The sequence below is a fragment of the Sminthopsis crassicaudata genome, chromosome 3, assembly GCF_048593235.1.
Source record: "Sminthopsis crassicaudata isolate SCR6 chromosome 3, ASM4859323v1, whole genome shotgun sequence".
NCBI classification, from domain to species: Eukaryota; Metazoa; Chordata; class Mammalia; order Dasyuromorphia; family Dasyuridae; genus Sminthopsis; species Sminthopsis crassicaudata.
This window is the reverse complement of record NC_133619.1, coordinates 398,757,560-398,780,482: the sequence shown is the minus strand read 5'-3', so window position 1 is coordinate 398,780,482 and position 22,923 is coordinate 398,757,560. Positions and strand designations below refer to the sequence as shown.

General features: G+C 39.0%; 1 protein-coding gene across 4 annotated transcripts in view; it reads right to left on the bottom strand.

The window, feature by feature from the left end:
* Positions 1-622: 622 nt before the first annotated feature.
* Positions 623-22,923, bottom strand: part of GRIK4 (glutamate ionotropic receptor kainate type subunit 4) — a 680,228-nt gene continuing 657,927 nt past the window's right edge. For all 4 annotated transcript variants that reach the window (XM_074302596.1, XM_074302599.1, XM_074302598.1 and 1 more), the window contains 3 exons: positions 19,164-19,292; positions 5,090-5,208; positions 623-3,108 (listed from right to left, as the gene is read on the bottom strand). In XM_074302596.1, coding sequence (XP_074158697.1) covers positions 2,752-3,108; positions 5,090-5,208; positions 19,164-19,292 — 605 coding nt within the window. In that variant the 3' untranslated portion in view covers positions 623-2,751. The remainder of the gene's footprint in view (positions 3,109-5,089; positions 5,209-19,163; positions 19,293-22,923) is intronic.

The window sequence follows — 22,923 nt, the reverse complement described above, 5'->3', positions numbered from 1 at the left end:
GATAGAAAAGGGGGGAGGCAGGGCTGGTCCAAGGGGAAGACAGAGGACTTATTTATGTGTTTATTTGTTTCCAGGGGCCTTGGATTAGCCACATCACACCATGCCTCCCAAAGCAAATCAGTTTTCATCTATCCATCCACTAACATTTCAGGATTTATTTCTGTTTTATTGTAAATATTCCAATCAAAGAAAGAAACAGACAAGGAAAAACTCCTTAATATACAGAATCAGATAGAAAATACAATTATGGAAAAGGAAGCTTGACAACGAACAGATAAAAAGCTAAGACAAACCAAGGGAGAAAACAGCTGGTTGCGATTTCACTGATCAACTGGGGTGAAGAACTGTGATGGTCTCAGAAGCTATAGGGAACCACACAGTATTACCAGTTTCATCTTTATTCCACACAGAGCAGAAACAGATTGTGTAAATGCTTCATTGGAACACCTATTTTGCTAATTCATTTTTTAAAAAAGTTTTCTTTTCATCAATATTTCTAGCTCATAAAAACAAGCTTGTTTGTTTTTTTAAAAAAACAACCCCCCCACCCCAGATGTGATCTTACAGTCCTGACCACATTGTCACAAATGAGGGACAGAGCCCAGTTCACAAGTTAGCATGGCACTGAGGGGGTCTGCAGTTAGTTTGCCATCAGGTTCCCTTTCCTCAAAAGCCAAATTTTCTTTGCTAGATGTGAGGCAACATTAATAATAATGATAATAACAATAAAATAATAAAGTGTCCTGCACAGTTTATTGTCATCAATGGTTGAAAGAACATTAAAAGAAAGAAAAGAAAAAGGTGGCTTTAGGTAGAGGAGAGGAGCCTGGTTGGCTGAGGACAAAATGGGCATCTCTTATAGAAATGCAAAGGGGGTTCACTGGGCCCCTGGGATTGCCCTAGCACAAATAGGGCACTGACCTTACAAAACAGCCAAAGCATGAAAATAAACTTGTCTTCTTCCAAGGATGTCTTTATTTTAGTACATTCAAGATAAACAATCTGAGGACAAGACATATCTTTGATTCAAGGTGGTGGTGGTGGTGGTGGTGGTGGTGGTAATCTATTTCTTTCCCCCTCTGAATTTTCTAAGTTTACAATCAGAAATTGCATAGAATTTGTTTTCCATCAGAAAATGAAAACTCTCTATATGAAAATCTCACAAAAGCCAAGCAAAGTTTAAATAGCTGATTGGAAGGATTGCTTTCTTCTATCAGCTTAGCATTTTAGCACCTCTCAAGTACAGCGATAACTAGTTAATCCACTTGACAAGGTGGAAGGAATCTTTCGTTTCCTCACCCCCACATCCCCTATTTTGTGGCTGGCAAGGTTATATAGCTTGCCCAAAGCCACAACAAGAGGGCCTTCTTTCTATCAGAGATGAAATTAGGCCTCTGGAATTCTCAGCATCCAGATCTTTGTGAATGAGATTTCACTTCTCTCTAGAGCCCCCAAAATTCCCCAATTTACTGCTTCTGGTCTGCCCAATTAACACACACACACACATACACACACACACACACAAATACACACACATCTTCATGTCTCATAGCAAGAAATCTTCTAAACCAAGATGGCCCAGTGAACTTGGTTCCACAGGTAGCTATCAAGTTGGTTAAAATGATGCAATTGTCAAAAAGTACACCCCATTCCAGTGAGATGACTTCTACCTTGCTCCTCAGAGAACATCCATTACCAACTTTTCAAAGTGAAAACTGGGATGGGGAAGTACTACCCCATTCCCTTCTGCTCACAGAAGGTCAATTTCATAAGAGAAGTGTCCTAGGGATACTTCCAAGGATTATTTTTCAGTGTACCTTTCTTCCACTTCAGAGCATTGCACTCACAAATGACTAAACCAAACCAAAAATAATGAAATTAAAAAGGAAGAAGAAAAAGAAAAGACACATAACCCCTGAAATTCCAGGCGTTTCAAGGCCTCTCTGAGTTGACTCTATGTGACGTTAGTTTTTGGCATCTGTGTTTTGTTTGTATTCTTAAAAAACAAAAAACAAAAAACAACTCCTTGAATGGGCTTTGATTTGAGAATCTCCACCTGTTTCTTTCCCTGGACCCATTTCCTATTCCCCCAATCACTGCATAGGGAGAAGAGCAGCAACTGAAGTCTGATTCATTGGGAGACTCCAGGCCCTAAAGTACAAGAAAAAAAAAAAGATTATTGACTCTTCCTTTCCCTAACCCTACCCTCTCCCACCAAAAACCAGAAAAATAAACAGAACTAAAATTTGAAAGAAAGACTCAACCAAACAAAATAACTCAAATTCCAGAAAAGAAAAACTTCCCTGGTGAGTTTTAATTCTCTCTGTGAGAACTGGACCTAGGGTACAATTGCCCATTTCTAGGCCAGGCAATTCGCCCCAAAATTCTGTCCTATAAGCTGGACAGGTCTGGGTGGGCCTCTCCAGCCCTCCACATACAGTGTCTTTTTGTCTTAAAGGAGAAAAGGCCCCTTGGGAGAAAAAGTTAGGCCTTTTGAGTCTGGGAGGGTGAGCATAACCTTTGCTTGTTAGTTGCAAAGTCTTTTGAAGGACCCAGCTCCCTTATGTGGGTCCTATCTCAGGCCGGGGTATCAGGTTCTTTGATCTTTGTATTTTCTTCAAAAATGGTTGTTGTTGTTTTAATGGAGAGAAGACTCAACACTGTACAAGTCTGAGCTCCGCGCAGCGGCACCTGATCTGATCCCTGCCCACCCTCCCTATCCCAGCGGTGGCGAGTGCTCGGACGTCAGCTTTACTCTGGCTCACTGCTGTTGGTAGTCTTCTCCCACTCCAGGCTCTCCTCGCTCCGGGCTGGGGATGGCCGCGCTCTTAGGCCCTGGAACCTCCGGCACTCCGGGCACACCCGGATGTGTGTGCATCCCCGGGCCACCAAGGCAGCTTCCTGCGCCAGTCTCTGGGCGATGGGGTCCGGCTCCCCCGCCCCACACAGCTTGCCGTTGCTGAGTGTGGCGGTGCCCCTGGGCCGTCGCTCCTCCGGGATGGGGGGTCTCGGGCGGCTCACCCCAGCCCGCCTCCTGCGGGGGTGGAAACTGTCCTGACACAGGATGATGCTGCGCAGCTCGGTCACCATCTCCTGGCAGACTGACACCTGCAGGACACAGAGAAAAGGGCCCCGAGCCAAAGGCACAATGTTGAGAGGGCCCCTTTCAGGAGGGACCTTCCCTTTGTCCCCCTCTCTATTCAGCTCTGCGGAGGGAGGTGTTCTTTCCCCGCTGGTGTCCCCAGGGCCTCTGCCCGGCTCCCAGAGTCGAGGGCGACTCTGAAAATATAGCCCAGTAGTATCAGGCTAAGCGGGGCAAGTCACCGGCCAGTTCCTGGAAGAACTCTGCGGGCCTGAGCCATCCCTCTCTTGGAATTGTGATCGTGAAACCAAGGAACCACAGAGAAACATGGCAGATGCAAACCTCGCTTCCATGAGTCAGGAGCCCCAAGTCCCCATTAGTTCTGGCACTGATTGGCTGTGTGAGGGGATAAACAATTTAGCCTCCTAAAGATTCAGTTTTTTCATCTGTCAAAGGGAGAGAATAACGCCTGCCCTTCCTAATTGTGGTATGGTATATAGAGCAATTTGGAGTGGAAAACGTTTGGGTTCAGTTCTCATTTTTTTGACCCCAATTGCTAATTCACCCCCAAATTCTTAACTTTTTTATTCTCTGGGCAACTTTTAAAAATTAGAAGTTGCAGAGGTGCTCACCTGCGCTGGTGGAGGAAATTTCCTTCTGGGGAGGAATCCCAAAGAAATCATGGATCCGGCCCCTCTCCCTTCTTAACTGACAGAATTATGATAGATGTGGTAATAGATGTGGAACTACATTAAAAATCTAAACATGCTACACCAATGCAAGGCATTAATAATTATTAATTCAAAGTGAAATAGAGACATTTTCATGAGGTACAAAGAGGCAAAATATTTATTCTTGTTTCTTATTCTCCATGGATAAATAAGACAGTTGATCAATGAATGTTTAGTTTGGCACAATGTCTAGGGAAGATCATATGTTCCCAAACAAGTAAATACAGGATATATATCCCAAAAAGTCTTAATGAAGTTTATAAACTTTAAGCCTAGTGCAGGTTTAAACTAATGCACCTTCAAATAGCTGAAGACTGCATTAAGACTTTGGGGCACCCTTTATGTAAAATAATTACAAAGTAATTTGGGTGGCCACTAACAATGGGGGAAATCAGAAAAGGACTCTTGAACAAGTGAGTCTTGAAGAGAGAGGTAAAGGTTTCAAGAAGTAGTATGGAAGAGTAAGAGAATTCCAAGTATGGGGTGGTGATGGTAGCAGCAGGGGACAGCAGAGCTAATCTAATTTCAGCTCACTCATTTTTCAAAGGAGAAAACTGAGGCTAAATGACTTGTTCAAAGTCACATGGGTGACATCATAGAAGAACCAAAATTTGAACCTAGGTTTTTTGGCTCCAAATCCAGGGATCTTTCCATTGTGTCCTACCCCTCTCTTCAGTTTTGCATGAGAATGTTTTTAGTTTTGCTCATTCAAAACTATAGGTGACAAACAATACCTAGTACTTAATTTAATTTTTATTTTTAGTTCCAAATTCTCTCCTTCTTCTTTCCCTACCACCCATTGAAAAGACAAGAACATAATACCCATTATACATATGGAGTCAAAACTATTTTCCTCTAGTGCTTATTCCTACATGAATTGATATTTATTCATCCAAATCTCTTCAGGTTTAAGGCAAGATATACCCAAAACTCAAAGGTTTTTCTGCTTTCAGATAGTGCTTTCAATCAGCTTTCTGCATTATACACGAACATCTAGGACTTCCTGAGATACAGGATGGAACTTGTGTCAGCCCCCACAAAATAGTCCCTGATTACGGATTTGGATTTTACAGATGAGAAAACTGGGGCCCAGAGAAATTGAATGCATTGCCCAAGGTCACAAAACTGTTCAATGTAAGGCCTGGGAATTGTGCTCTGAACTCCAAATCCAGCCTACTTTCCATTATACCATATTTCTTTTTAAATGATTCATGGACAGTTGAAATCGATTCCATCTATAAATACTGTACACATAGTAATTTCCAAGGAGTCTTACCTCAGTTGCTTCTGAGTGTCGGAGAGTCCATAAAAACTCCAACATAGCCATAAAAATGGCCACAATTAAGCCACAGATAAGAACCACAAAGATTCCACCAATATTCTCCATTCCCAGGCCTGTAAGAAAGGGCAAGAAGACATACCATCACAGAGAATTAAGACTCTTTCTTCCTTGTTATTTAAACCTCAAAATTTAAATCATAATAGAAATGTATTTAGTCTTATCTCTTCTCCAAAAGATGCAATATCAACAACAATGATATTCTTATTCCAAAGTTAGTACCTTAATATTTATAGTAGTATAGTTAAAAACCAGAACTATCAGATTGGCCTGCTAAACAGACAGCTAGAATCCAGAGAGCTATATTTAAAGATGAGAAGAACTTTAAAAGCCATGTAGTCCAAGTGCTCCGTTTTACAAAAGAAATAAGCTAATTGAATTGGCCATTGTTACACAAAGAGTAAATGGAAATGTGAGATCAAAAACCCAGTCCTTCGACATCAAATATAGGGTTAATATCACAGCCTGCTACACAGTAGGCATTTAATAAATGCTTGTTGAATTTACTTGACTATAAAATGTCCCAACAGGGGTAAAAGACAAAGACAAAGACAACCTGGTGAAGAATTAGCAAGAAGTGATGGTGAGTAGAGAAGAGGTGACCAGAGTTTTCCTGTGACTATGGTGCCTCAGGTGAAGTGTGAGTCTTTGTGGGTATGATGCTGAGTCACTGAGTATATTTAGTCCATCTCATCAAAACTTCTTGTTCCCAACATTTGCATGCATTAAAGTACGTGGCTTAACTGAATTATTCCTTCCATTATCTACATTTTGATCTGAGTCTCTTTATACATGAAGGCTTGTAGTACATTGGAAGTATGAAGGTTTAATGGAAAGAATTAATCACTGAAGGAGAAGGGCAAGGTATTATAATCACTATCCCTACATGGAGAATTCAAACCAGTGACATCATAGATCCATCAATACTCATGTGTTTACAAGGAAGATGTCTAGATGGAAAAAATTTAGTCAGCTGTATATATGGTCATACAACTTTCCTGACTGATTTAGAGGGATGAACCATTTTGGAATCATGCATAGAGGCATCTTGGGAAAAATTATAAAGATCAATAGGTCTGCCACAAATTAGAACACAAGTTTTCAATGAGACAGCTTACGAAGAGTCAATGACGGCTACGAACAAAAGATTATGAGCATGATTATGGTCATAACAGTGTACAAAGGATCATGGCCAAATTATGGTCATTTCAGACATACATGGTCATGTGGTTAGTGGCTAGAATTAATGCTTTGTCAAATTGCTATTAAATAAGGTATTTGATTGAAATTAAGGAAAATGAAGCCCACAAGCTTTTGCGACAAACCATTTTTCTGAGAGTTGAGGAAGTGCAAAGAAAAAACTTGATAACTACCTCTCTGAGCTATAAAGCCATGAAACAGTTTGTACCTTTTCACAGATGTCTTGTATATGTCTCCCATGGCTATTATTATAAATAGACCCACAGAGGCATTAATATCATATCCAAACTACCAACTTGCTTGCACAGGAATACTGCTGATGCCTCCCTGAAAATCTAGCTTCAGATTTCAGAAAAGCTTGGAGGACAAAGTGAGGAGAAAACTCACTTGAAAGTGTCTTCCCATGGAGAGGAACAGAGACTGGCCAGCACAAAAGGGCTTTCTGAGCTTGGGAAGATAAAGTACATAGTAGGGAAAGTTCATCTGTTCATATCATGGAAGCATCAATTGGGACTAAATATTGAGCTATGGAATAAAGTCAATTTTTAGCTATCTATGCTAATAGGAAAAAATTCTGGTTTGGATATTCCAAACCAGTGGAGAAATATCAAGCCACTCCAGTTTATTTGGCAAGAAAACCCCAAATAGAGTCACGAAGAATCAGATATAACTGAAATGAACAATAACAACATGGTCATGAAACAAGTTAGTAGCAAAAATAGCTATCTTGAGTAACAGACCAGCTTGGGACAGGGTATGAATTAACTTTACAAAGTCATGGTAGCTGGGAGGATGGTATTGAGTAAGAGGATATTAGTGGCTTATTTTAGTAAGTTAAAATTAATTCATTAAATCCTGGAAAGCTTCCTGGAGGAGCTGATGTTTTAGATACAAATGAACTAGAAACCATAAGTTACTGAAGAGTCCCATAGACTTTCCCCACTTCACACATCTGAGAGTAATCCTAAGTGTTGATTTCAGTATGCTTGAGGTTCAACAGCAATCCTATCTAAGAGTCCCTGGCTAGTCTGCAATTTCTCTCTGTGGGGATTCAGTGGAAAACTAAAACAAGAATAGACTGCTGGCAGAACAAAGACTCTGAAACATATGGTGCGGGATGTGGGAAGTGAGTTCTAGAAGAGTTTCTATTTAACACTATGAGCTGTTGTCATGTTCTGATGAATCAAATGCCTTCCACAGCATAGTCATTAATAGACCCTCCCAATAAAGACAGGTGAGCTCCTGATGATACTTCATCAAAAAGCCCAAACCCAAAATATTCTCTAAGCTCTCAGCCAGAGGAGGGGAGGGCTTTTAAATTGGAAATTTCCTGGTACTCTGATCCTTTGAACACCAGCAATGATGCTCAGCATTAGCTCAATTAGAATGAAATCCTCCTTCTCCTGATTGGGAAACACCCATTGTTCACAAGCACAAATTAATAGCTCCCAAATGCTGATGAATGATATTCTTTGTTCTTGCAAGTGGGGACCAAGAAATAGATGTCAGTTTTAAAATAGATTAGCATTTGATTACATCTGATCTCCACCTAGCCATTGACCCACAAGCCCCTTGGAAATATTTTTCTTTTGTCTAGGCTCTGTTCTTTTCCTCCTTCATTCCTAACTTTCTAATAATTATTTCTTTGCATTTATACTGCACTCACTTCATAGTATAATAAAGCACTCCCTCAGTTCCAGAGGCACAATGGGACCAGAGTCAGAAAGATAAGCTCTGTCCTTAGCAAAAGTGAATTACACCTTGGAAGGCAGAGAAGCCAGTGGGGATGAAATCAACAGCTGCTTTGTAAGGAGTCACTAGGGAATCAAGGACAGTATTCATATTCACATAAAAGGTTAGGGGGAAAAACCCTACAAAACTTTTTTTTGATAATGCATCAGTCTTTTCAAGCTCACTAGCATACATGAAAAGTAATGTCAGTATTCTTTAGTAAAAAGAACTCTCTAGTTCTGCCCTAGCTTCCTTTGGACGGCTCAGATGTTACCTTCTGTCCTAGATGATTTTTAGTCACCTCCTACCTTCCCAGCCCCTCCCCCCCAGATCCTAAAGCCTTCCCTGCTAAGGCTACCTTAGATCTACTCAGTATTTCTTTTGTTATGAGTATGTACATGTTGTTTCTTCCCTCTGTTAGAATGTTTAAATTTTTTTAAATGAAATCTTTCCTGACACCCAATTGCTAGTGCTCTCCTTTCCAAATCACTTTGTATTTTAATACTTGCTTATATTTGTATTTATTCATTTTGTGTTTATGCTGCCTTAAGTTTTCTTGTTTCTCTCATTAGGATATTAACTCCTTTTGAGAGGGGATTATTTCATGTGTTTTTTCTTTTATAAAATATTTGTTTCTCTAGCATCTAAAACAGAATCTGACACATGGTACTTGATCCTTATATATAACTTCTTAGCCTAGAATTCATGAACTTGGTTTGTAAGCAGAAAAGGGTGTTTTCAACAATCTCTAATGAAAAATTACAATTTTTGGTGATAGGTTCAATGTATCAACATTCATGTTTTTGACTTTTGCAAAGTTTTCTAGGAATGCTACCCCTGTGGAAGTTGAGGAATGACTATATATCTACATCTATATATTATAAAATAAAAAAAAATGATGGTTTGCATAAAGTACAGAAGATTGCAAAGGAAACCAATTATATTGAAATATGGAATATGTAAGCTATAACCATATTTCAATATAATTGGTTTCCTTTGCAATCTTCTATATTTTATTTTATGTAATTAAAAACATTATTCTAAGAAGTTATTAAACAGCTACTATGTGCCAGGGACTGTGTTAAGTACTTTGCAAATATCATACTTAAGATAATTTTTTTTGTTTTGTTTACTTTTTCCATTTATATGATTTTCTTCACCTTTTGAGGGAGGTACTATTATTACTCCCATTTTATATTTGTGGTACCTGAGGTAGACAGAGGTTAAATGACTTGTTCAGGTCACACAACTTGGAAATATCTGAGGTTGTGTTCAAACTTAGCATTTCTTGGATTCTCACCCCAGTATTTTATACAAGGTGCCACTTGGCTGCACCAGGCTTTATTAGTGGGTAAAGAAATCCACAAAATACACACACACACACACACACACACACACACACACATACACACACACATACACACTCCACATTTAAAATTATCTGCCATAAATATGCTTGGCACATAGTAAGCACTTCATAAGTGCTTGTTTATAGATTGATTCATAAATATGACAGTGATTGTCAAAGAGTGTTTCAGAAAATACTGCCAGAGTTTCCTTAGGTGTATCCTATATTGTATTGAGCTCAGGGTTGGATTACTTGCCCTTGCCCATGTGTTCAAACTGAACACTTCTTGTGATGTGCTGCAAATTTCTCATGGCAAGGGATGATACTGAACCATAAGGGGGGGGAAGAGAGAGAGGGAGAGAGAGAAAAAGAGAGATCGAGAGGGAGAGGGAGAGGGAGAGGAAGAGGGAGAGGGAGAGGGAGAGGGAGAGGGAGAGGGAGAGAGAGAGGGAGAGGGAGAGGGAGAGGGAGAGGGAGAGGGAGAGGGAGAGGGAGAGGTTCAGAGACAGCGAGAAGAGAGACAGAGAACAGCGAGATAAAGACAGATAGAAACTTTTGAGCTTTGCCAAGGTTTGCAGACTATCAGCCCAGTTTCAGTCTTGTGGGTTAAAAGTTGGGCTGTTGAAAACTCTAAGAAATATGGGAACTCACCATTATTTGCAAAAGGCTTTCATTTCTCTGAATCCAAGCTCACCAATTTTCTGATTTGTTGCCTCCCACCTAGCTGCCTGTAGTTCTAGGAATACAGCTTAGATGGGCTTTGGAATTCAGTCCTGTCTCTTCAGGGAGGGCTCTGAAGACAATTTTACCAAATGTTGCTCCCTTTGAATCCCACCTAAGGATCACTTCTCTTTCATATTCCTCGCTAAGTGAGAAAGAGCTGGTTTAAATGAGGGGCCAATCTAGCCTTATATTTTTGTGATTTTGATACTGATTTTAGGTAGAAGAATGGAGAAAAGTGACTGTGATGAAATTCAAGACCAGGAGCATGAGTCCATGTTGTCTACTCCTTGAGAAATGACATTTACTTTCAGGACCCTTTGACTCATATGGGCTACCTGTTGATTGAACTGATTGGAAGTAATACTACCACCCTGGCCAATTATGGATGAGGTGCTTATTTATAGCTATTAGTCAGCCTAGACACCTATAAAATCTTTTTTTCCTCTTCTTTGGAACATTCTATCAAAGTGTTTGAATCAATGATTTATTGACTTAATCTTAGCCAACTTCTAGATTCAAAGTTGTGCCACAGACTTTATAAATTGCTGACCTCTTTTGTTTTAAACTTACTGGGCTACTACTCTCCTTTGTTCTCTATCTTGTTCTTGGCAGTGTTTCTGGAGTTTCTTTGTCACTCAGCAGTAAATCAGATGTTATTAGGAGACAGACTTCCTCTCCAAACATCCCTAAATTCCCTATTCTTGTTTCCAGGTCTGTATCTGAATGGGGAAATTGCAGATCTAGGGAAAGTAGTCTGGACTTGGAGAGGTAGAAAAAGAAAAGAGAAGAGGAGAGAGAGAGAGAGAGAGAGAGAGAGAGAGAGAGAGAGAGAGAGAGAGAGAGAGAGAGAGAGAGAGAGAGAGAGAGAGAGAGAGAGAGAGAGAGAGAGAGAGAGAAAGAGAGAGACAGAGACAGAGAGACAGAGAGAGACAGAGAGAGAGACACACACACACACAGACAGAGAGAGAAAGAGAGAGAGACAGAGAGACAGAGAGAGAGACAGAGAGAGAGACAGAGAGAGAGAGAGAGACAGAGAAAGAGAGAGACAGAGAGAGAGACAGAGAGAGAGACAGAGAGAGAGAGAGAGAGAGAGAGAGAGAGAGAGAGAGAGAGAGAGAGAGAGAGAGAGAGATTTCTAGGATTTATTTTCTCTCATTACACATTACACTTTCTTCCCCAGACATCTCACAGGGATCATTGAAACTTCCCTCAGACAGTCAACGTTTTTGGTCTCTAAGGATTCTTGGTGAGTGAAAAGGTGCTACCTCCTTCCTCTCCTTGAAAAGAGACTGCATTTAACAGCTAGCTGGTATATTTATGCTCCTTTGAAGCTTGATCCCGTGCTTGTGTTTATCTAGATAAAGGAATTTAATCCCCTAGGAATTCAGCAACAACCTTTTTGTCTAGTGATTGTGCTCTGAAGTCTTCTGTAATGGAATCCTCTTGGATCAGGAGGATATTGGGATCTGCCACTGAATGACTGGTGACATTTCTTTTTATAGGAGTTGAGGAAAAAAAATAAGACAAATGTTTTTGAAGGAAAAGGCAAGGGAAAAAAAGCAACAGCTTGGACTGAAGCCTGTTCTCTTTTGTAATCTCCTAGTCTTCTATGAGATTTGTCATTTCATTTCTTGACTGTTTTTGAAGGGAGAAGGTCACTGGGCTACCAGAAGAGAGAAAGAAGAGGAGGACTAAGGAAAAAAGCATTAAGACTGCTACTTTTTATCTAAACAAAGCTTGGCCAAAAGGTTTGCAAGTCTCACCCTCTTCCCCCCTCCCACCAAGCTAGAATATCCATTTTAGGATTATTTTTAAAAATTCCAAACTTATGCAGTTCCAAAAATAATTATTGGGGGAGGAGGAGGATATAATGGCTGACCTGTCAATCAGTATTAGCTTAGTCAGTCAGTAACAATTGTAATTGGTTGTCATGTTGGCCTAAGTGTTCTAATGTTGACTGACAGCTCAGCCAGCCAGTGACATGGGACACTGGAGTGCTATAGAATGCTGGATAAAGCTTTCTCTCTTTCCCCTCCAAAGACAGACACTCAGAGAGAAGGTGCCAGGCAGCCATCTGAAGTGGCAAAGTGTTCTTTGCTTCTTTGAAAATGTCAGAGCAATAACAAACACCTAGGAGTCTTAGAATGCTGCTTTGCACGTTCCTTGCACTTCCTACACCATTTGGAAGGGGGCAGGCAGGGAGGGAAGCATTTTTGTTGGGAGCCTGAGCATCTTCAAGTAGACCCATGCTCCCTGTGGCCACCTGCTCCCCTCCATTCTATTTATATATTCCCCCCACCATTTCAGTTTAGTTTAGATTAAGCTGTACAGAATTGAGGGTGTGAAATTGGATTAGATTAAAAATGGGACCGTATCATCGTTTTCACAATTTCTAACACTTCTAATTGGATAAAAACTAAGAAGGAAGATAGCATTAGGGATTATGTATTGACTGGTACATCCTGGATGATGGTAATGTGCTCGCGCTGGCTGTGGGCTTCAGAGACTGCAGGAAGGAGGTCTCCTTCCATCCCTTCCTTCCTATTCCAGTTTCCCCTCACGGTATCAGGAAATGTGAAAGTCAACAGATTTAAGTTGTAAAAATAAAGATCAAGCAAAAGCTAGCACTGGGAGGCAAACTGAGACAACTACTGTGAGAGTTAATGAGTTAATTCTGAGACATTAAAAGATTAAGAAACAAAACAAAACAGAAACAACCCAAAAGCTAGCCCTCCCCTTGCTCTCTAGACAGAGACCTTCCAGGATTGGCTTGCCTGGCTCTTCTGCTGCGATGGGCAGGCTGGGAAAGGGAAAGATGTGAGGGATGAATGGTTGAATTAAGTCTGGACAGCTCATCTGCCAGAGACTGAAGATGGCAGCCGTTCCAGTCTGGCTACCTTTTCTTGGTTTGGAGAGGTCACATGGAGTTTGCCCAGCCAAGGAGCCTTTTAACCTCTCTGAGTAATGTTTGCATGGGCTTAAGCTATTGTGAAGATGGAACCTCTGCATGAAAGCTGGCACTGGCTCCTCGGGCAATGGGATGACAGCCTAATGCCCTGGCTTTTATGATGTTTTACATAGCATTGCCCAGACAGCTTTGCACTCGCTTCTCAGGCTTTATGGCTTATTAATACAGCTCTCTTGTTCCAAAGGATGGCTTGATAGAAACAAGTTAATAATGGCTAGTTGGTAAAATCCAAATGTCTCTTGAAATGTTTGCAATGCAGACAGGAGAGCTTCTGCTATTTACTCTCTCTTATAACCTGCCCAGTTCCTTCCTATATGCCAGTGTATACGAGTTCCAAAAGCAAAAAGTAAAACAAAACCTTTTCTTCTCCTCCATTACTGTTGCCCAGAGACTTTATATGCTGATTTCTTTGCTTCTAGCATTTCATCTTCTAATGTGCCCTACATACTGGTGCCAGATTAATTTTCTTTTTACAAAAATGGCTTTTTAATATGCCTTTTCCTTGTTCAAAAACTTTCATTGACTCCCAATTTTCTGCTAAGTGCCTGCCTGTGTCTAGATTTCAGGCCTCTCACAAATAATCTAGTCCCTTTCCTGTTGTGACAAAACATGGCCCTGAACAAAAGGTTTCCCAGCTGTTTCTGCTGTTTTGAGAATACTTTGCTGCCAGGATAACAGAACATCTATCCCAAAAATTATGTCCCAAGGATCATTGCTTTTCCTCTTCCTCCTTTTCTGTGATTTTTCTGTCCTTATATTAGCTCCTGCAATATTGCAACAACCTTTTTAGAGGAAAAAACAAATGTGTTAAAAAGTGTGAAAATTTCTAGGTGCAAGCTAAGGTGATTATGACAACAGGCAGGTTATTACTGGGAGTGTTACTCACTTTTGCTTAACAGAGACAAACATGGTGACTGTATTTGCAGTTGTAGATCTATACTTTCTCTCAGATTTTATCCATCATTATGTATCTAGCTGTCTCCTTTTTATGGATGACTTACACAACTTTACATGCTCCAACCATGACTTCTTTATTTAGATCCAGATCAGTCCCAATTACCTACTGGACATGTTCACTTAAAAGTGCTGCTAGATCTCAAATTCAATACTCTTAAAATTGAACTCATCTTTCCTCCAAAGACTACCTTTCTTCTGACTTTATTTCTCCCTCTATTCTTCCAATGACTGTGGTTCCAAACTGTCCTCTCATATGCATCCAATCAGTTGCCAAGTTATGTTGATTCTAAATCTGCAACCTCTTGTCTATCAGACTCATCTTTTCTATTTCCACCATTACCAAATCCATTGGATGTGAGTGACTGGGGGGAGGAATTCCAGTCCTAAATTCTATTGTCCTTTACCTGTCCTTATTCAATAAACATTTATTAATCACCTACCATGTATTAGATACTGTGCTAATTTAGCATTTGGGCTGCAAAGAAAAGTTCCTGGCCTTCAAGAAACTCACAGTCTAATGGGGGATAACATGCAAAAAATCATATATAAATAAGTTATAAACAAGATAAATCAAAACTAATCTATAGAGATAAGGTTCTAGAATCAAGGGAATCTCCTGTAAAAGATGAAGTATTAACTAGGACTTGAAGGAAGTCAGAAGACTGAAGGTCTTCTAGGGCTGTTGTGAGATTATATTTGTAATGTAGAACATTGTAGATGCTACCTAAATGCTTATTGCCTTATCTTTCTCTCCATTCCCTTCTCCATTTCCAAGTCTCATTGTTATCTCAAAATAGAATTAGCATAAAAATCAGCAGGTCTAAAATTCAAAGATAAAAAATTTATTTTTTGTTATTCTAGTCTTGGTTAAATTAAAATTTCTTTCAATTCACATTTTTGAAATTTTTATTTTTGATGGGATGAGTTCATGTAATACACGATTTAGTGTTAACCATTCAGTCCTGTCCTCTCATGTGCTCCTTCTTCTTTACCCTCTTTTCTCATATTAATTTCTCTTGGTACTTTTCCTATACTGCTCATTTAGGATGGAATATTCTACTACTCCACTTATCCAAAGATTACCCATTATTAGTCCTACTCAAGCTCAGAATTTTGACAATTGAGGAAAGGAAGATGTGGTGGAGTGGTTTATTTGGAATTCAGCTTCTAGTCTGAGGAACTATTCCCCAGGACTGTGCTTTTGACATCGTATACATTTTGGCACCCTGGAACAAAATTTCTTCTCTGCTGATACTCACTGATCTGTGGATTCTCTGAATTTCCAGAGCACTTACAGTAGATTCTTACCATCCAGCACTTAATTGCATGTTGTTTTGAATTATTTGCTAAACTCTTCACATATGTTGGTCTTGTCCATAAAAACAGATGGCAAACTTGTGCTCCTCTTTTCTCCCCTGCAGTACCTAGCATTAGAATGGGCACAGAGCAGCTGCTCAGTAAATACTTATGGCTCTGCACCAAGAAGGTTAACCATGTTTAATCTTCCAAATCCTTGGGTCTGACAAGCTTCATTTTACTTTTTTAGAAGTGAATGATAAAAATAACAACTTCATCATATGATCAAAGATAATTTCATTCATTTACTTTCAATTAAGAGAATTATGAATTAAATGATTTTCAAAAAGAAAAACCATCAACCAGAAAAGTCATCTTTTTTTGGTTTGTTCATAGGACCAGAATCTTAGAGCTAGAACTGGTCATCAAAGGTCATCCCGTCTAATTCTTCATTTTATCTATGAAGATGAACCTGAGGCCCAAGAAGTTTTTCACCTGCTCAGCATCATAAAGCTAGTTAGTGGCAGAGTCAGGCCAGAACCCATTTTTTGGGCTCCTGGTTCCTAGCTCAGTACTCTTTCCATTGTGCTACATTGCCTTTTAAAAAGTCCTATTCAATACTGCACACAAAACCTGACATATACATTTAATAAAAGCCTGCTAAATTAAATAGCCAGGCTGGAATTCTCTCGTATCCCTTGAGAAAAGGTTCAAAAGATCTTGTCAAATTTTTTTCAGAAATTTTTTTTTGGTATTTGGAGATGGGGGAAAGTTTTCTAGTTTAGGATTTACCTTTTTCTTTCTTTTTTTAATTATAGTTTTTTATTGACAAAACATATGCATGGGTAATTTTACAACATTGACCCTTGCAAAAACTTTCCCGCCTTGCCTCCCCTAGATGGCAGGTAGTCCCATATATCTTTAATATGCTAAAAATATATGTTAAATACAATATATGTATATATATTTATACAGTTGTCTTGCTACACAAGAAAAATCTGATTTTGAAAGAAGGTAAAAATAACCTGGGAAGAAAAACAAAAATGCAAGCAAATAACAGAAAGCATGTAAATGCTATGTTGTGGAGGATTTACCTTTTTCAGAAAGATATGTGCATTATATCACATAGATCCAGAATTCCATTAAAATGCATTGGATTTGTGCGATGTTGAGTTAACGATTAGTAATAAAAAAAATCCTTAACTTTGAGTATAAATGTCCTTTGGGAATTAATGGTCCCCCAGAAAAAATTTTTGAAATCTGGTCACTTATTTCCAAATAAGGGGAGCACCCTAAATAAACACTGAGGGGAAAGTGGTATAAAATATGGGGAAACCCCCAAGAAAATCTATACTATCCTGACCAGTGAAAGAAGAATGTTAAAGGCTTAAGATTTATTAAATGTGCACATACCAGCAACCCAAGCAGGATTGGAGTTTGTGTTATTTTACTCTATTTGCTGAGGCAGAATAAATAACTGAGAGTAATTCTCCCAGGAAAAGCTGACAAAATCACCACTGGCTCTAAGACTTCTGGCCCACTTCTGAGATAGACTCCCCAAAGTGTTAAAGTGATAATGTGAAGGATGCTACTGCCGCTCTTGTGTTCTCTCAGGAAAAGAGTCGGCATATATTGTCTTCTGCTTAGTTGGGGGTGGACAATGAGCGCGTGTACCCTCTCTCTTCACATTCCTACTGAATTTTCCATAAAAGTACATAGGGCTGCTCTCCATAGTCTCCCACCTACAGGTGAACAACTAGCTACCTTTCTAAGTAATAATTTTCTTATGCAGTAATATTCTCCTTTGAGTCAAGGTGAACCACTCATCACACCTTTGTTGTCATTTTGCTGTATCGTTGTCTCTGTATCATATGTAGAAAAGACTTTTCCCTTATTTATGCTTGTCAAAATCCTTCCCTTCCATCCCTTACTACTACCTCTTCTAGGAAGGCTTCTCTGATCACTCCCACTTAGATATTGATTGGTGACCTCCTTCAATTTCTTCTACCACTTTAGATTTCCCTTTCATACATATTACATTCAATTTGTATTATACATGTCTTTCTCCCTAAGTACGTGGTAGGTTTTTTGACAGAAGCTGTGTTCTAATTCAATTGAGTTATTGTTGAGCTATGCTCAAAAACTTAGAAATATGTCACTTGTCAGGATGTGCTGGTAAATATTTAATATTTACTGAAATGAATGACAAATTTTAAGATTACTTTGGATCACTAATGTTTACTTCATTACTTTCTTAAGTCTGGACAATTAACAAAATGAAAAATCAAACCCTGATTCATGGTACCTGCCAATTTCTGAGGTCTAAATGTTCACTCTTAACATTTAACAACCAGTTGTCACAAGTTTTAGGAACTGGCTGCAGCACACACCTGTAACTTCTTCTTTTTCTCAGTGTGACTTTGTGAGCAACAAATTGTGTTGACCATGATTCAAAGAACAGTTATAGCAATTATGTTACTACTAATGTATACTCCTAGGGTGAGGGAATGTCATGGTTTAAAAAATATCTGTTGTAGACTGGAACATTTTTGTACTGTCCATCACAACTACTACAGAGAATCTGTTAAAATTCATTCTGATACCTGCCATTTTGGAGGCAGCCTTTTCTTTTTTTTGAGGAGGACGGGGGTATAGTGAAAGACCCTCCAACTCTCACTAACTTCTGTGATCACTGTGAGCGTTGGCTACCTCAACTATAAAATGGGGGTAATAATATTTGTGGGAAGCAGCTAGTGGCTCAGTGGATAGAGCACTGGGCTTGAAGTCAGGAAGACCTAGTTCAAATACAGCCTTAGACACTTCCTAGCTATGTGATCCCTGGTAAATCACTTAACTCTGTTTACCTGAGTTTCCTCATCTTTGAAATAATCTAGAGAAAGGAATGGCACACCAATTTAGCATATTTGCCAAGAAAACTCCAACTGGGGCCATAAAGGGTCAAACTGAGCAACAACAAACTACCTGCATCTGTAAAATGGGGCTAACAGTATATTATTATTGTGAAGAAAGAGCTTTGCAAATTTTAAAGAGTTATAGAAAAATGGACTGCTATTATTGTTCTTGCCCAGTTGGAACTTGACCAAAATGGTGAGTCTCCCTCTTTAGTTTAAGGAAGGAAAATGTTTCATTTCCCAGTTTATTCTAAGTGTCATAATCTGGAATTGTAATGTGAAAAAAACAGATAGCATTAGAAACTCCTTTATTTCAAAGAGGACCAATGATATTATGGGGTGATGTCTTCTTTGGGTATGAATTGAGTGTAAGTGAGTTAGAGTTGCATAGTCATCAGTCTTATTCTCTCCTCCAGAGTTGTCATAATCCAGTGACAGGACAAAAGTTAAGAAGCCTGGTGATGGCCCAAGATTCAGTGGATGTCTTTGGCATTTAACCAACTTCTAAGCACCCCACAGCTTTCTTCACAAGCTTGGAGTAGACATCCTTCTAACTCACCACTAGTTTTGAGGCCCCTCAGTTACCCTCAATCTGGTTTAGCCCTTCTGCCAGGACAATTTTACCAAGGTGTGGCCACCCAGGTGAGAGTTGGGTGAAAACCAAAGCTGGATGAGCAACCTTGAACGGGGCTTGGAAAACCCTCATATCAGATATACTAATCTCTGGGCACCCCATTAGGACAACAACAACAACAAAAAAAGAAAATCAGCTAACCAAACAATTTGCTATGGGTCTACTATGTGCCAGGCAACAATGCTAAGAATATAAAGACAAAAATCAAACAGTTACTTAAGAGGAGTGCTAAACATCCTTACCTTTGGCTCTGTGATCTTCCTCTTTGGGGCATTTCCCCCCTTCCCACCATTTTCTCTTCAAAATTTCCAGGCGATTGTTCTCTTGAAGTTGAAGAATGGCCAGGTCAAACTCATCACGGAATACAGACCCTACAAAATATAGGAACAGGACACGAAGTGTGAGTGTTCATTATGATTGAACTCTTTTCTCTTTTCCTTTCAGAACTCTTCTTTGAGATTGAGGATGGATGATGAGAAAAAATATCAGGAATAACAGTGTCTTAAAATCCAAGTTCCTTCCTTTGTCCCAGAGGCAACTCATTAGCACACTCCACAGAGGCAGGAAGCATCTAGACAAGTTGATTAATCTTTTCTCAGCCTTAGTTTCCTTATCTGTAAAATAGGGACAGGATTGATGGCTTCTAGGGTAACTTCTAGCTCTAAATCTATAATTCTTTTATCCTTTCACTCCAAGAAATCTGTCTTAATCTTCTTGGAATGACAGGAATTGTGTTCTTATAGTTAATTTACTCTTCATTTTCCCATAAATCCACAGAATACTTTATATTTGCAAAGTATTTTATAATTCTATTGGAAAACTAAAGTAATTCATTTTATTTATCTTAATTATTTCCTGTGTTCCAAAATAGGGGTCCAGGCCCCTTAAAGGTGGATGTTTAACCTACCAATCAGAGAGTAAGAAGATAGATTATATACCTTTCTCTCTACAATAACCAACTAAGAGATTTGTTTGCAATATAATACCACCTACTCTCATCCACCAAAACTCTTCCATCATGACTTCTCACTGAATTATCTTTCCCTTCAAGCTCACCACTCTTTTCAAGCTTTCCTTTTACTGTGGAAGGCACCCCTATCCTTCCAGTCACTCAAGTTTCCAATTTTGGAGTCATTTTTGATTCTTCACTTTCATTTCTTCCACATGTTGCTAAAATCTTATTTCTACCTCTATATCTCTAACATTTGTTCCCTATTTTTTACTCACACTGCCACTAAGTTAGTACAGATTCTCATTATCTCTTCCCTGGACCACTGTAATAACCTCACATTTCTAGTCTGTTGTTTTGCTTTCCAAATTCTCCTTTCAAATAAAATTATTGAATTTTAAAGCTGAAAGAGGCTTTAGAAACTATTTAGGCTGCAGAATGTAGGCTCTCTTTTAAAATACCCTTAATGGGTATTCATCTAACCTCTCAGTTCTTCTGGTAGTAGACAATTGTTTCATAAAGTAGCTTATCTATTTCTGGATGGCTTCTCCAGCTTCTTTCTTAAATCAGGCTAAAATCTATTGCTCTGTGTTTTTCAGTTATCATTCATAATTCTGCTAAATGACACTACATGGAATAAGTCTTTTATCTTGCAGTCTGTGAAATATTTGAAGCAGTTTGGAGTGTCTTAGGTGAAGTAGTCAATAATAAGTCTGAGCAGTGGAAGGAGCTGAATCACAGTGATTGTAGTTGTTTTTGTTCTTCCTTTTCTCCTCCTTCTTTGTCTTTCTCTTCCTACTCTTCCTTCCCTCCTTCCTTCCTTTCTTCCTTCTTCTTCCTCTTCCTCTTCTTCTTCTTCCTTTTCTCCTCCTTCTTCCTTTTTCCTCCATCTTTTCTCCTTTCTCCTCTTCTTTTCCCTCCTTTTCTTCTTCCTCCTCGTCTTCCTCTTCTTGTATCAATCTGTCATCTCTTTTTCCAGTGGTATAGATTACAGTTCCACTAAGACTTCATATCTCCATCCTTTGAAATCCTTTAAAAAGAAACTACCCTACGAGTTGGAAGCCTTATTCAGATCTTTTAACATCTACATAACCAGTGAAGGCTTTTAAGCTGTTCACCTTTTCTCTTTCCTTGATACTTACTACTTGATCATCTTACCACCTTTTAAACTCATACTTTTTGTGAGTACTTCCCAAGGGTTACAGCTTTCTTTACGTAGGACCATTCACCATGTCTTGGTCTATTCTCATATGATTCTTTGGACACCATTGTGTGACTCATAGCCTTCCCTTACTGGTGAGGCAATATGACCTGATGGATAAAGGGCTGGCCTTGGGAATTAGGAAGGTATTGATCTGAGTTCAAGTACTGAGTCTGACACATTCTAAGCATGTGACTTAACACTTCCATGTTTCTAGGCAACTCTTTAATCATATATTATAGATCATAATAATATGGCCTTAGAGCCATCTAGTTAGCCCTCCTTAATATACAGATGAAGAAAAATGGGCACAGGGAGGTTAAGTGAGTAGGTGGTAGAGTTATTTGAGAAAAGGAAATTTCCATACCAGGAGTTTTCTATGCAGATGAAAAATACAGGCCTCCCTCCTGTTCCCCCAGACCAATTTCTGAAATAGTGTTGGTGGGGTTTTTTAAAGCAATGATTTATGACCTGACAGTTTCTAAATGCAATCCAGTCTTTCTTTTCTTCCTATTCAATTATGAAACTATCAGTAATGCCTGTCCAAGGTATACATACCTATGGACAAACTCAATGGAAATTTTTTAAAAAATGAAATGAGTCAGATGATGCAATGGATGAAATATTGGTCTGAGTCAGGAACATTCATCTTTCTGAGTTCAAGTCTGCTCTCAGACTGGCTGTGTGATCCTGGACAAGTCATTTAGCCTCGTTTTCCTCAGTTCCTCATTTTAAAAATGAGCTATAGAAAGAAATGGAAAACTACTCCAGTATCTTTGTCAAGGAAACCCCAAATGGGGTCACAAAGAATTGCTCAACTGAAAAACAGCTCATTATGGGGGCTAGATGGTGAGGGTGGGGAGAAAGAGCACTGAGGATGTACTAATATAACTTAGAAAGCAGTCTCGACATTTGGCTTATCCTCCCATAGAACACTACAGAAATACTCTCCCTATTGGAAATTTAAAAAAATATGTCATTTCATATCATAATCTGGATAAAAGGTACTCAGTTCACCAATTCCCCTCTTACCCCACCCCTGTTGTATGAACCATAGGGTTTATCTCTTTTAAAGTCATAGATCTTATTGAAGAGACCTTGTAATATTTTGAGGTTTGATGAAATCAGCAAAATGTCACCCCTATGTTAGAGTAAGAATAGCACTTTGCTATTTATAGGGTCCTTTTTCTATTTGGTCTCTGCAGGATTTCTTCCACAGGAGGAACACTACTGGTGAGTTCATGGCTCTTGGTTTTCTCCATTGCTTTCTGTTGGAATTCAGAGAACCACAGAACCAAGTTATTTGTGTGGGTGTAGATTAAGGAACCTTATGCAAATTTAACATTTGTATGAGAGACACTTTGTTGGAAGGGAAACTTTAAGGCTATGTTTTGCTCTAATCAACAAATAATAAGTACAGCAGTTAATTGTGTCTATGAATATGTGGTCTGCTATAGAAATAATTTGTGAAAGCCTGTCTTATATTTTCACCAAGGATGCCCTTGATACATGTATAACTCATTCTCATAATTTTTCTTTTATAGAGATGAGAAAGTAAGTGTGGAGGTTGGTAATTATTGATGTCTTCTGGATCTCTTTTTGGGTTGTAAAACAGTGCTTGCTTTTCCTCGTTGTCCAGCATCTTCTTTGCTTTCAGATAAATTTTAAATGCCATATGATGCTCATAAAACAATGCTCTGATCTTATATATAGCAGGGTAGTAACTCTGCTAAAGAAGCTTCAGTGGCTCCCTATTACTTCTAAGGTAAAATACAGACTCCTCTGGTTGGCATTTATAGACATTCACAATATGTATCTAATGTAATTTTTATACTGATTTTATGTTATTCTT